At 43.1% G+C, this 13,794-nt stretch overlaps 1 protein-coding gene across 1 annotated transcript in view; it reads right to left on the bottom strand.

The window, feature by feature from the left end:
* Window positions 1-13,794, bottom strand: part of ulk4 (unc-51 like kinase 4) — a 251,125-nt gene that overhangs the window by 181,041 nt on the left and 56,290 nt on the right. Inside the window, exon 22 of the mRNA XM_042319135.1 lies at window positions 5,417-5,544. Coding sequence (XP_042175069.1) covers window positions 5,417-5,544 — 128 coding nt within the window. The remainder of the gene's footprint in view (window positions 1-5,416; window positions 5,545-13,794) is intronic.

Below are 13,794 nucleotides of genomic sequence, written 5' to 3'. Positions count from 1 at the left end.
GAAGAGAGAAGAGAGTATAGAGAATAGAGAGAATAGAGAAGAGAGAATAGAGAATAGAGAAGAGAGAAGAGAATAGAGAGAATAGAGAAATAGAGAATAGAGAATAGAGAGAAGAGAGAATAGAGAGAGAGAATAGAGAGAATAGAGAATAGAGAGAATAGAGAAGAGAAGAGAATAGAGAATAGAGAGAGAGAATAGAGAGAATAGAGAATAGAGAGAATAGAGAATAGAGAAGAGAATAGAGAGAATAGAGAATAGAGAGAGTATAGAGAGAATAGAGAAGAGAATAGAGAGTAGAGAGAGAACTGTGACTTTCACTATGAATGACATTTAGTCATGGGCAGGACGTTAGGTGCTGACAGCCGACACGCATCGCTCTATAATTGGAATCCCAGGAGGAACAGGGGCGAAAGCGGAGCTGGTACCAGAGTGACAGGGATTGATAGGCGTGGCAGCCTGACATTTGGGCTTCCCACTTCCTGTTATAGTCCTGGGAGGCCAGTGGGAATATCATTTCAGCAGTGTTCGTTCATTGGTTCTGCTGCTGATGAGAAAATCTGCCCACTCAGCTAAACACAAGTCAGGCCCCAGTGTTCATTTGACTGCAAATGAAATCTCTCTCCCTCCCCTTAATTGGGGAGGATGGGCACATGGTAATCAAACACATTGATGTCATTCCATTTGCTTCATTCCAGCCATTATTATGAGCCGTCCTCCCCTCAGCAGCCGCCACTGGTTCACACCACAGGTCAGGTTGTCCAACCTATGTTTTTGATTTACGATTCATATCACAAGCTACATCATTAAATACATCATTCAAATGAAACACTAGTGGACATTAACATGTCATCCATTGGTTAAATACGTGATCAAATAAAGACCTCAATACCAACAGACCTTGTATCAGTTGTACTAAACTCCCAACCACTTTCTCCACATTTCCAGTCAAGCTATAAAAAGACATGTAGACAACTTTTCTTCAGAGCATATTTCACCCTGCAACGCTGTCACCGTACGGCGCCTGGCTTGGCCTACAAGTGTCTCTCCATGTCTTCTCCGACCATTGAAAACACTTCACACAAAGCAACAAACTTGACATTTCCACAACAGGGACGCGGGCGCTAGGCTGATTTATCAGAAGGCATGACGATGAGGAGTGTGTGGTGGGCCGTGCGCGCTGCGCGCCACAGTGGAGCTAATTAGAGAAGTGTTTGGGTGAGTGCCGCCACGCTGCAGACGGTTCTCACGTTAGGAGATAGAGTGGGGGGTTAGTGCTGACAGGGACCGCCCTGGGAACACTTGTTAGAGTCTGGGAAGAAATAGAAGACAACAGCATCACATGGCTGGCAAGGAGAGGGAGAGAGAGAGAGACGAGAGGGAAAGAGGGAGAGACAAAGAGGGAGGGAGAGACAAAGAGGGAGGGAGATAGGGAGAGACGAGAGGGAAAGAGGGAGAGACAAAGAGGGAGGGAGAGGGCGATGGGAGAGAGGGAGAGATGAGAGAGAGAGGGAGGGATGAGAGGGAGAGAGAGAGAGAGAGAGGGGAGGGATGAGAGGGATGAGAGAGAGAGGGAGGGATGAGAGGGAGAGAGAGAGAGAGAGGGAGGGATGAGAGGGATGAGAGAGAGAGGGAGGGATGAGAGGGATGAGAGAGAGAGAGAGAGAGAGGGGAGGGATGAGAGGGAGGGAGAGAGAGAGACAAAGAGGGAGGGAGAGATGGATAGAGAGAGGGAGAGATGAGAGAGAAAGAGGGAGGGATGAGAGGAGAGAGAGAGAAGAGAGGGAGGGATGAGAGGGAGAGAGAGAGAGGGGAGAGAGAGAGGGAGGGATGAGGGAGAGGGAGAGAGAGGGAGAGAGGGAGAGAGAGAGAGAGGGGATGAGAGGGAGGAGAGAGAGAGAGAGAGAGAGAGAGGAGAGGGATGAGAGGAGAGAGAGAGATGAGAGAGAGAGAGAGAGAGAGAGAGAGAGAGGATGAGAGGGAGAGAGAGAGAGAGAGAGAGAGAGGGAGAGAGAGAGAGAGGGATGAGAGAGAGAGAGAGAGAGAGAGAGAGAGGGAGAGAGAGAGAGGAGAGAGAGACACGTGTACGTCCACAGACAGGGCTGGCTAGCAGAGTCTAGACTGTTTAAACTGCAACTAGGCCAATTCATTTCCATTTCTAAATATGATGTAGAGTTCACATGCTATCAAGATAATTTTTTTTAATACAAAAGTTAGTCCTGAAACTTTCACAACTACATTTGTTATGAAACTTTGCATTTAAATATGTCATTTGATTTCTTCACAATTTAGTATTTTAGCAAGGCGCTACTGAAATACTCAGAAATAATCAATAACTCTGCACCAATTATGTAAAGTAAGAACAAGTGACTGACTGTCCAACATACAACCTGGTATAACCTACTATCAGCTAGATCCAAATGGACCAGAGCTGTCCTACTTCCTCTTCATAATTATAGCAGCTCGCGAATGACAGACAACATTCAACCCTTATCAAAAAACCACCACTTCTTCCCTCGAGTTTGATTCAGGATTCCACCCCTTTTCCCCAATCAAAGGACTTCTATCTCAAATCCTGAGGCCTAAAAGAAGTTATCCCGACATAAATTGGTTTAGAATGATCGTTTGCTTGAGCAACCAGTGAAATGTATTAGAGGAAACCATTTCTCCAGTTGCTGAACCATTTGATAGACCTCATTTAACTGTTTTTACACAACGTTGCTCTTTGATATTGGTTCTAGGCTGAGGACTTACGGCATCTATTTAATTCCAGTCCTCCTCTACAAAACCAAAATAGTGGTGTTGGACACATTTCATTATGTGTGTGTGTGTGTGTGTGTGTGTGTGTGTGTGTGTGTATCAAATCAAATGTTATTTGTCACACACCGAATAAAACATGTGAAATAAGAATAAGAAATTAAATTACAAATAATAAAATAAAAAAGTAACAATGAATTAAAGAGTAGCAGAAAAATAACAATAGCAAAGACTATATACAGGGGGTACCAGTACTGAGTCAATGTGCGGGGGCACCGGATAGTCACCTAATAATCCCCAGTTTACAATTGGCTCATTAATCCCCCTCCTCTCCCCTGTAACTATTCCCCAGGTCGTTGCTGCAAATGAGAACATGTTCTCAGTCAACTTACCTGGTAAAATAACGGATAAATAAATACAATAGTCGAGGTAATTGAGGAATGTACATGTAGGTAGAGTTATTAAAGTGACTATGCATTGATAATAAACAGAGAGTAGCAGCAGCGTAAAAGTGTGTGTTTGTGTGTGTGTGTGTGGGGGGGGTCTGGAGTCTTATGGCTGGGGGTTGAAGCTGTTTAGAAGCCTCTTGGACCTAGACTTGGCACTCCGGTACCACTTGCCATGCGGTAGCAGAGAGAACAGTCTATGACTAGGGTGGCTGGAGTTGTTGACAATTTTTAGGGCCTTCCTCTGACACCGCCTGATATAGAGGTCCTGGATGGCAGGAAGCTCAGCCTCAGTGATGTACTGGGCTGTACACACTACCCTCTGTTGTGCCATGCGGTCGGAGGCCGTGCAGTTGCCATACCAGGCAGTGATGCAACCAGTCAGATGCTCTCGATGGTGCAGCTGTCAAACCTTTTGAGGATCTGAGGACCCATGCCAAATCCTTTCAGTCTCCTGAGGGGGAATGGGTTTTGTTGTGCCCTCTTAATGTCAGTCTTGGTGTGCTTGCACCATGTTAGTTTATTGGTGATGTGGACACCAAGGAACTTGAAGCTCTCAAACTGCTCCACTACAGCCCCGTCGATGAGAATGGGGACGTGCTCGGTCCTCTTTTTTCTGTAGTCCACAATCATCTCCTTTGTCTTGATCATGTTGAGGGAGAGGTTGTTGTCCTGGAACCACACGGCCAGGTCTCTGACCTCCTCCCTATAGGCTGTCTCATCGTTGTTAGTGATCAGGCCTACCACTGTTGTGTCATTGGAAAACTTAATGGTTTGCCAACCCACACCAATTTGCATACTGCCCCAAAAGATCCACAGATGATGCAATCTCTGTTGCATTCCATACTGCCTTTTCACACCTGGACAAAAGGAACATCTATGTACGTACGGTCACTGTGGGGACGATATCATCCATGCACTGATAAAGCCAGTGACTGATGTGGTGTACTCCTCAATGCCATTGGAAGAATCCCGGAACATGTTCCAGTCTGTGATAGCAAAACAGTCCTGTAGTTTAGCATCTGCTTTATCTGGCTGCTTTTTTAATAGACCGAGTCACTGGTGCTTCCTGCTTTAGTTTTGATTTGTAAGCAGGAATCAGGAGAATAGAATTATGGTCAGATTTGCCAAATGGAGGGCGAGTGAGAGCTTTGTGCGCATCTCTGTGTGTGGAGTAAAGGTGGTCTAGAGTTTTTTTCCCCTCTGGTTGCACATTTAACATGCTGGTAGAAATGAGCTTTTCCTGCATTAAAGTCCCCGGCCACTAGGAGCGCCGCCTCTGGGTGAGTGTTTTCCTGTTCACTTATGGCCGTATACAGCGCATTGAGTGTGGTCTTAGTGCCAGCATCGATTTGTGGTGGTATGTAGACAGCTATGAAAAATACAGATAAAAACTCTCTTTGTAAATAGTGTGGTCTACAGCTTATCACGAGATACTCTACCTCAGGCGAGCAAAACCTTGAGACTTCCTTAGATTTTGCGCATCAACTGTTGTTTACAAATATACATAGACTGCCACCCCTTGTCTTACCAGAAGCCACTGTTCTAACCTGCAGAAAAAGCTTCAAACCCGCCAGCTGTATGTTATTCATGTCGTCGTTCAGCATCGACTCGTGAAACATAAGATATTATACTTTTTAATGTTGCGTTGGTAGTATATATGTGTTCGTAGTTTGTCTATTTTATTATTGCTTGATTGTACGTTGGCTAATAGGACCAATGGTAAAGGTAGATTACCCTCTCGGCATCGGATCCTAAAAAGGCATCCGGATCTTCGTCCACGATACCGCAGTCTCTTACTCCTGCAAATGACGGGGATGAGGGCCTTGTCGGGCGTCTGAAGTAAATCTTTCCTGTCCGACTCGTTGAACAAAAGGTATTCCTCCAGTATGGGGTGAGTAATCACTGTCATGATATCTACAAGCTCTTTTTGGTCATAAGACACGGTGGCAGAAACATTATGTACAAAATACATACAAATAACGTGAAAAAACATACACAATAGCACACTTGGTTACGGGATCATAAAACATCAGCCATCTCCTACGTGTAGGTGTGTATGCTAGCGTGCGCGCGTGTGTGTGTGTGTGCTAGCGCAAGCGCGCGCATGTGTGTGTGTGTGTGTGTGTGTGTGTGTGTGTGTGCTAGCGCGCGTGTGTGTGTGTGTGTGTGTGTGTGTGTGAGAGAGAGTGAATGTGTAGTAGACCTGTCCATACCTAGAGTTGCAGCAGAGTAGCAGCATGTCCCTGTTGCTGCAGAGGACCTGAAGGAGAACCAGGAAGGCCTTGGCTCTGATGACAGAGGACGGGCTCTCCAGTGAACGCATTATCTTCACCACAAAGTCCTGAAATGACAGACAGCCACTCCATTAAAGGGAGAGTTCACTGTTTTGGCGTTATGATACAATCCATTTGATTATCATTGCTACCTACAACAACAAAAAATGCTAGCCAGGAGATTCTGGAATTTCCCTAAAAAACAGCCACATTTAAAAATGATTTGGATGAAACAACACACAAGGGTAAGTCAGAACTATCCCTTTAAGACATGCTCAACTGTAATGGAGTCAAGTGGGGTTAGCTAAGCCTTAGCTGACCAGTAGAGCCAGCTATAGTGTTGACCTGACACTGAGTCTTAGCTGACCAGTAGAGCCAGCTATAGTGTTGACCTGACACTGAGTCTTAGCTGACCAGTAGAGCCAGCTATAGTGTTGACCTGACACTGAGCTACACTGAGTCTTAGCTGACCAGTAGTCAGCTATAGTGTTGACCTGACACGGAGTCTTAGCTGACCAGTAGAGCCAGCTATAGTGTTGACCTGACACTGAGTCTTAGCTGACCAGTAGAGCCAGCTATAGTGTTGACCTGATACTGAGCTACACTGAGTCTTAGCTGACCAGTAGAGCCAGCTATAGTGTTGACCTGACACTGAGTCTTAGCTGACCAGTAGAGCCAGCTATAGTGTTGACCTGACACTGAGTCTTAGCTGACCAGTAGAGCCAGCTATAGTGTTGACCTGACACTGAGCTACACTGAGTCTTAGCTGACCAGTAGAGCCAGCTATAGTGTTGACCTGACACTGAGTCTTAGCTGACCAGTAGAGCCAGCTATAGTGTTGACCTGACACTGAGTCTTAGCTGACCAGTAGAGCCAACTATAGTGTTGACCTGACACTGAGCTACACTGAGTCTTAGCTGACCAGTAGAGCCAGCTATAGTGTTGACCTGACACTGAGCTACACTGAGTCTTAGCTGACCAGTAGAGCCAGCTATAGTCAAATCAAATCAAATTTTATTTGTCACATACACATGGTTAGCAGATGTTAATGCGAGTGTAGCGAAATGCTTGTGCTTTTAGTTCCGACAATGCAGTAATAACCAACAAGTAATCTAACTAACAATTCCAAAACTACTGTCTTATACACACAAGTGTAAGGGGATAAAGAATATGTACATAAAGATATATGAATGAGTGATGGTACAGAGCGGCATAGGCAAGATACAGTAGATGGTATTGAGTACAGTATATACATATGAGATGAGTATGTAAACAAAGTGGCATAGTTAAAGTGGCTAGTGATACATGTATTACATAAAGATGCATTAGATGATATAGAGTACAGTATATACGTATACATATGAGATGAATAATGTAGGGTATGTAAACATTATATAAGGTAGCATTGTTTAAAGTGGCTAGTGATATATTTTACATCATTTCCCATCAATTCCCATTATTAAAGTGGCTGGAGTTGAGTCAGTGTCAGTGTCAGTTTGTTGGCAGCAGCCACTCAATGTTAGTGGTGGCTGTTTAACAGTCTGATGGCCTTGAGATAGAAGCTGTTTTTCAGTCTCTCGGTCCCAGCTTTGATGCACCTGTACTGACCTCGCCTTCTGGATGATAGCGGGGTGAACAGGCAGTGGCTCGGGTGGTTGCTGTCCTTGATGATCTTTATGGCCTACCTGTAACATCGGGTGGTGTAGGTGTCCTGGAGGGCAGGTAGTTTGCCCCCGGTGATGCGTTGTGCAGACCTCACTACCCTCTGGAGAGCCTTACGGTTGTGGGCGGAGCAGTTGCCGTACCAGGCGGTGATACAGCCCGCCAGGATGCTCTCGATTGTGCATCTGTAGAAGTTTGTGAGTGCTTTTGGTGACAAGCCAAATTTCTTCAGCCTCCTGAGGTTGAAGAGGCGCTGCTGCGCCTTCTGCACGATGCTGTCTGTGTGGGTGGACCAATTCAGTTTGTCTGTGATGTGTATGCCGAGGAACTTAAAACTTGCTACCCTCTCCACTACTGTTCCATCGATGCGGATAGGGGGGTGTTCCCTCTCCTGTTTCCTGAAGTCCACAATCATCTCCTTAGTTTTGTTGACGTTGAGTGTGAGGTTATTTTCCTGACACCACACTCCGAGGCCCTCACCTCCTCCCTGTAGGCCGTCTCGTCGTTGTTGGTAATCAAGCCTACCACTGTTGTGTCGTCCGCAAACTTGATGATTGAGTTGGAGGCGTGCGTGGCCACACAGTCGTGGGTGAACAGGGAGTACAGGAGAGGGCTCAGAACGCACCCTTGTGGGGCCCCAGTGTTGAGGATCAGCGGGGTGGAGATGTTGTTGCCTACCCTCACCACCTGGGGGCGGCCCGTCAGGAAGTCCAGTACCCAGTTGCACAGGGCGGGGTCGAGACCCAGGGTCTCGAGCTTGATGACGAGCTTAGAGGGTACTATGGTGTTAAATGCCGAGCTGTAGTCGATGAACAGCATTCTCACATAGGTATTCCTCTTGTCCAGATGGGTTGGGGCAGTGTGCAGTGTGGTTGAGATTGCATCGTCTGTGGACCGATTTGGGCGGTAAGCAAATTGGAGTGGGTCTAGGGTGTCAGGTAGGGTGGAGGTGATATGGTCCTTGACTAGTCTCTCAAAGCACTTCATGATGACGGAAGTGAGTGCTACGGGGCGGTAGTCGTTTAGCTCAGTTACCTTAGCTTTCTTGGGAACAGGAACAATGGTGGCCCTCTTGAAGCATGTGGGAACAGCAGACTGGGATAGGGATTGATTGAATATGTCCGACCAGCCAGCTGGTCTGCGCATGCTCTGAGGGCGCGGCTGGGGATGCCGTCTGGGCCTGCAGCCTTGCGAGGGTTAACACGTTTAAATGTTTTACTCACCTCGGCTGCAGTGAAGGCCGCATGAGAGGCCGCATGTTCTGGTTGCAGGCCGTGTCAGTGGCATTGTATTGTCCTCAAAGTTATTTAGTCTGCCTGGGAGCAAGACATCCTGGTCCGTGACGGGGCTGGTTTTCTTTTTGTAATCCGTGATTGACTGTAGACCCTGCCACATACCTCGTGTCTGAGCCGTTGAATTAAGATTCTACTTTGTCTCTATACTGACGCTTAGCTTGTTTGATTGGCTTGCGGAGGGAATAGTTACACTGTTTGTATTTGGTCATGTTTCCGGTCACCTTGCCCTGATTAAAAGCAGTGGTTCGCGCTTTCAGTTTCACGCGAATGCTGCCATCAATCCACGGTTTCTGGTTTGGGAATGTTTTAATCGTTGCTATGGAAACAACATCTTCAACGCACGTTCTAATGAACTCGCACACCGAATCAGCGTATTCGTCAATCTTGTTGTCTGACGCAATACGAAACATATCCCAGTCCACGTGATGGAAGCAGTCTTGGAGTGTGGAATCAGATTGGTCGGACCAGCGTTGAACAGACCTCAGCGCGGGAGCTTCTTGTTTTAGTTTCTGTCTGTAGGCAGGGATCAACAAAATGGAGTCGTGGTCAGCTTTTCCGAAAGGAGGGCGGGGCATGGCCTTATATAGTGTTGACCTGACACTGAGTCTTAGCTGACCAGTAGAGCCAGCTATAGTGTTGACCTGATACTGACATTAACCCGGAAGGCTCCCTGTTGGCTGCTACAGGTGTTATCACTTACACTGTCTGGAAGGTGCTGGGAGGGTGGAAACGACAGCCTCTCCAAAACAATACACTTATCATAAAACCATAGGTTAATAGGACTAATTGGCTCAACGCTATTTACTGGGCAGCAAATTAGTCAGAATTGATTAACTTTCACAATCAGGAGGAAAATGGAAAAGGACAGCAGAAGTAAGACAGACATGAACACTCCTAAATACTGTGATTAAATACTGGCTGTGGTTGTGTGTGAGCAGTTGAGTTAATTCATTTCAAAAGCCTCTGGTCTACCCTGCTGCATAAACTGTAATTACATCAACAGTATTCCAAGCTGCACTAGAAGATTGTTGCAGCTCCTTACCCAATTAGTGGAGTTGCTTAGAGATTCATTGAAATAAAACATTTATGCAAAGACAATGCATGAATAAACAAGGCTTTCCGGACTTCTATTTGTCAAGGGAATTAATGAGGAAAATGTATAGCATTTTATAATTGGTGCAAAGGTGACGCAGTAAGTTGTATGCACTCAAAGACTTGTTTTCCCAAGTTACATTGGAAATGGACATGTAGATTCATTCAGGTCAAACTAAATGACCAATGGTAATCTCACAGAACCTGCGATGTACAGTACCTTCTTAAATCACTTTCACCGGCTCATTTGTGTCTATAGGAACTTTACAGGGAGGGAGGGCCTTGTTTGTGCATTAACAATCCTGCTGCTATTACAAAACAGTACTGTTTATTGACAGAAGTTAACATGGGTTTAGAATGTTTATTGACCAGACGTGTGGGTTTAGAATGTTTATTGACCAGACGCCCATGGGTTTAGAATGTTTATTGACCAGACGTTAACATGGGTTTAGAAATGTTTATTGACAGACGTGGGTTTAGAATGTTTAGAAATTGACAGACGTTAACATGGGTTTAGAAATGTTTATTGACCAGACGTTAACATGGGTTTAGAATGTTTATTGACCAGACGTTAACATGGGTTTAGAATGTTTATTGACCAGACGTTAACATGGGTTTAGAATGTTTAAGGACCAGACGTTAACATGGGTTTAGAAATGTTTATTGACCAGACGTTAACATGGGTTTAGAATGTTTATTGACCAGACGTTAACATGGGTTTAGAATGTTTATGACCAGACGTTAACATGGGTTTAGAATGTTTAAGGACCAGACGTTAACATGGGTTTAGAATGTTTATGTTTGTTGACCAGACGTTAACATGGGTTTTAGACAGACGTTAACATGGGTTTATTTTATTGACCAGACGTTAACATGGGTTTAGAATGTTTATTGACCAGACGTTAACATGGGTTTAGAATGTTTAAGGACCAGACGTTAACATGGGTTTAGAATGTTTATTGACCAGACGTTAACATGGGTTTAAATGTTTAGACCAGATGGGTTTAGAAATGTTTAAGGACCAGACGTTAACATGGGTTTAGAATGTTTATTGACCAGACGTTAACATGGGTTTAGAAATGTTTAAGACCAGACGTTAACATGGGTTTAGAATGTTTATTGACCAGACGCAACATGGGTTTAGAATGTTTATTGACCAGACGTTAACATGGGTTTAGAATGTTTATTGACCAGACGTTAACATGGGTTTAGAATGTTTATTGACCAGACGTTAACATGGGTTTAGAATGTTTATTGACCAGACGTTAACATGGGTTTAGAATGTTTATTGACCAGACGTTAACATGGGTTTAGAATGTTTATTGACCAGACGTTAACATGGGTTTAGAATGTTTATTGACCAGACGTTAACATGGGTTTAGAATGTTTATTGACCAGACGTTAACATGGGTTTAGAATGTTTATTGACCAGACGTTAACATGGGTTTAGAATGTTTATTGACCAGACGTTAACATGGGTTTAGAATGTTTATTGACCAGACGTTAACATGGGTTTAGAATGTTTAAGGACCAGACGTTAACATGGGTTTAGAATGTTTATTGACCAGACGTTAACATGGGTTTAGAATGTTTATTGACCAGACGCTAACATGGGTTTAGAATGTTTATTGACCAGACGTTAACATGGGTTTAGAATGTTTAAGACCAGACGTTAACATGGGTTTAGAATGTTTATTGACCAGACGTTAACATGGGTTTAGAAACCAGATTAACATGGGTTTAGAATGTTTAAGACCAGACGTTAACATGGGTTTAGAATGTTTAAGGACCAGACGTTAACATGGGTTTAGAATGTTTATTGACCAGACGTTAACATGGGTTTAGAATGTTTAAGACCAGACGTTAACATGGGTTTAGAATGTTTATTGACCAGACGTTAACATGGGTTTAGAATGTTTAAGGACCAGAATGTTTAACATGGGTTTATTGAGGGGAATGTTTAAGGACCAGACGTTAACATGGGTTTAGAATGTTTATTGATTAACATGGGTTTAGAATGTTTATTGACCAGACGTTAACATGGGTTTAGAATGTTTATTGACCAGACGTTGACGTTAACATGGGTTTAGAATGTTTAAGGACCAGACGTTAACATGGGTTTAGAATGTTTATTGACCAGACGTTAACATGGGTTTAGAATGTTTATTGACCAGACGTTAACATGGGTTTAGAATGTTTAAGAATGTTTAAGGACCAGACGTTAACATGGGTTTAGAATGTTTATTGACCAGAGCGTTAACATGGGTTTAGAATGTTTATTGACCAGACGTTAACATGGGTTTAGAATGTTTATTGACCAGACATGGGTTTAGAATGTTTATGGGTTTAGAAATGTTTAAGGACCAGACGTTAACATGGGTTTAGAATGTTTATTAACATGGGTTTAGAATGTTTAAGGACCAGACGTTAACATGGGTTTAGAATGTTTATTGACCAGACGTTAACATGGGTTTAGAATGTTTATTGACCAGACGTTAACATGGGTTTAGAATGTTTATTGACCAGGCGTTAACATGGGTTTAGAATGTTTATTGACCAGGGTTAACATGGGTTTAGAATGTTTATTGACCAGACGTTAACATGGGTTTAGAATGTTTATTGACCAGACGTTAACATGGGTTTAGAATGTTTATTGACCAGACGTTAACATGGGTTTAGAATGTTTAAGGACCAGACGTTAACATGGGTTTAGAATGTTGGGTTTAGAATGTTTATTGACCAGACGTTGTTTATTGAACATGGGTTTAGAATGTTTATTGACCAGACGTTAACATGGGTTTAGAATGTTTATTGACCAGACGTTAACATGGGTTTAGAATGTTTATTGACCAGACGTTAACATGGGTTTAGAATGTTTATTGACCAGACGTTAACATGGGTTTAGAATGTTTATTGACCAGACGTTAACATGGGTTTAGAATGTTTAAGGACCAGACGTTAACATGGGTTTAGAATGTTTAAAGACCAGACGTTAACATGGGTTTAGAATGTTTATTGACCAGACGTTAACATGGGTTTAGAATGTTTATTGACCAGACGTTAACATGGGTTTAGAATGTTTATTGACCAGACGTTAACATGGGTTTAGAATGTTTAAGACCAGACGTTAACATGGGTTTAGAATGTTTATTGACCAGACGTTAACATGGGTTTAGAATGTTTATTGACCAGACGAATGTTTAACATGGGTTTAGAATGTTTAAGGACCAGACGTTAACATGGGTTTAGAATGTTTATTGACCAGACGTTAACATGGGTTTAGAATGTTTATTGACCAGACGTTAACATGGGTTTAGAATGTTTATTGACCAGACGTTAACATGGGTTTAGAATGTTTAAGGACCAGACGTTAACATGGGTTTAGAATGTTTATTGACCAGACGTTAACATGGGTTTAGAATGTTTATTGACCAGACGTTAACATGGGTTTAGAATGTTTATTGACCAGACGTTAACATGGGTTTAGAATGTTTAAGACCAGACGTTAACATGGGTTTAGAATGTTTATTGACCAGACGTTAACATGGGTTTAGAATGTTTAAGGACCAGACGTTAACATGGGTTTAGAATGTTTATTGACCAGACGTTAACATGGGTTTAGAATGTTTAAGGACCAGACGTTAACATGGGTTTAGAATGTTTATTGACCAGACGTTAACATGGGTTTAGAATGTTTATTGACCAGACGTTAACATGGGTTTAGAATGTTTAAGGACCAGACGTTAACATGGGTTTAGAATGTTTAAATGTTTATTGACCAGACGTTAACATGGGTTTAGAATGTTTATTGACCAGACGTTAACATGGGTTTAGAATGTTTATTGACCAGACGTTAACATGGGTTTAGAATGTTTATTGACCAGACGTTAACATGGGTTTAGAATGTTTATTGACCAGACGTTAACATGGGTTTAGAATGTTTAAGGACCAGACGTTAACATGGGTTTAGAATGTTTATTGACCAGACGTTAACATGGGTTTAGAATGTTTAAGGACCAGACGTTAACATGGGTTTAGAATGTTTATTGACCAGACGTTAACATGGGTTTAGAATGTTTATTGACCAGACGTTAACATGGGTTTAGAATGTTTAAGGACCAGACGTTTAGAACATGGGTTTAGAATGTTTAAGGACCAGACGTTAACATGGGTTTAGAATGTTTATTGACCAGACGTTAACATGGGTTTAGAATGTTTATTGACCAGACGTTAACATGGGTTTAGAATGTTTATTGACCAGACGTTAAC

Source organism: Oncorhynchus tshawytscha, unplaced genomic scaffold (assembly GCF_018296145.1).
Source record: "Oncorhynchus tshawytscha isolate Ot180627B unplaced genomic scaffold, Otsh_v2.0 Un_scaffold_7589_pilon_pilon, whole genome shotgun sequence".
Classification (NCBI taxonomy): Eukaryota; Metazoa; Chordata; class Actinopteri; order Salmoniformes; family Salmonidae; genus Oncorhynchus; species Oncorhynchus tshawytscha.
The sequence above is the reverse complement of the archived record's forward strand: the minus strand, read 5'-3'. Positions and strand labels throughout refer to the sequence as shown.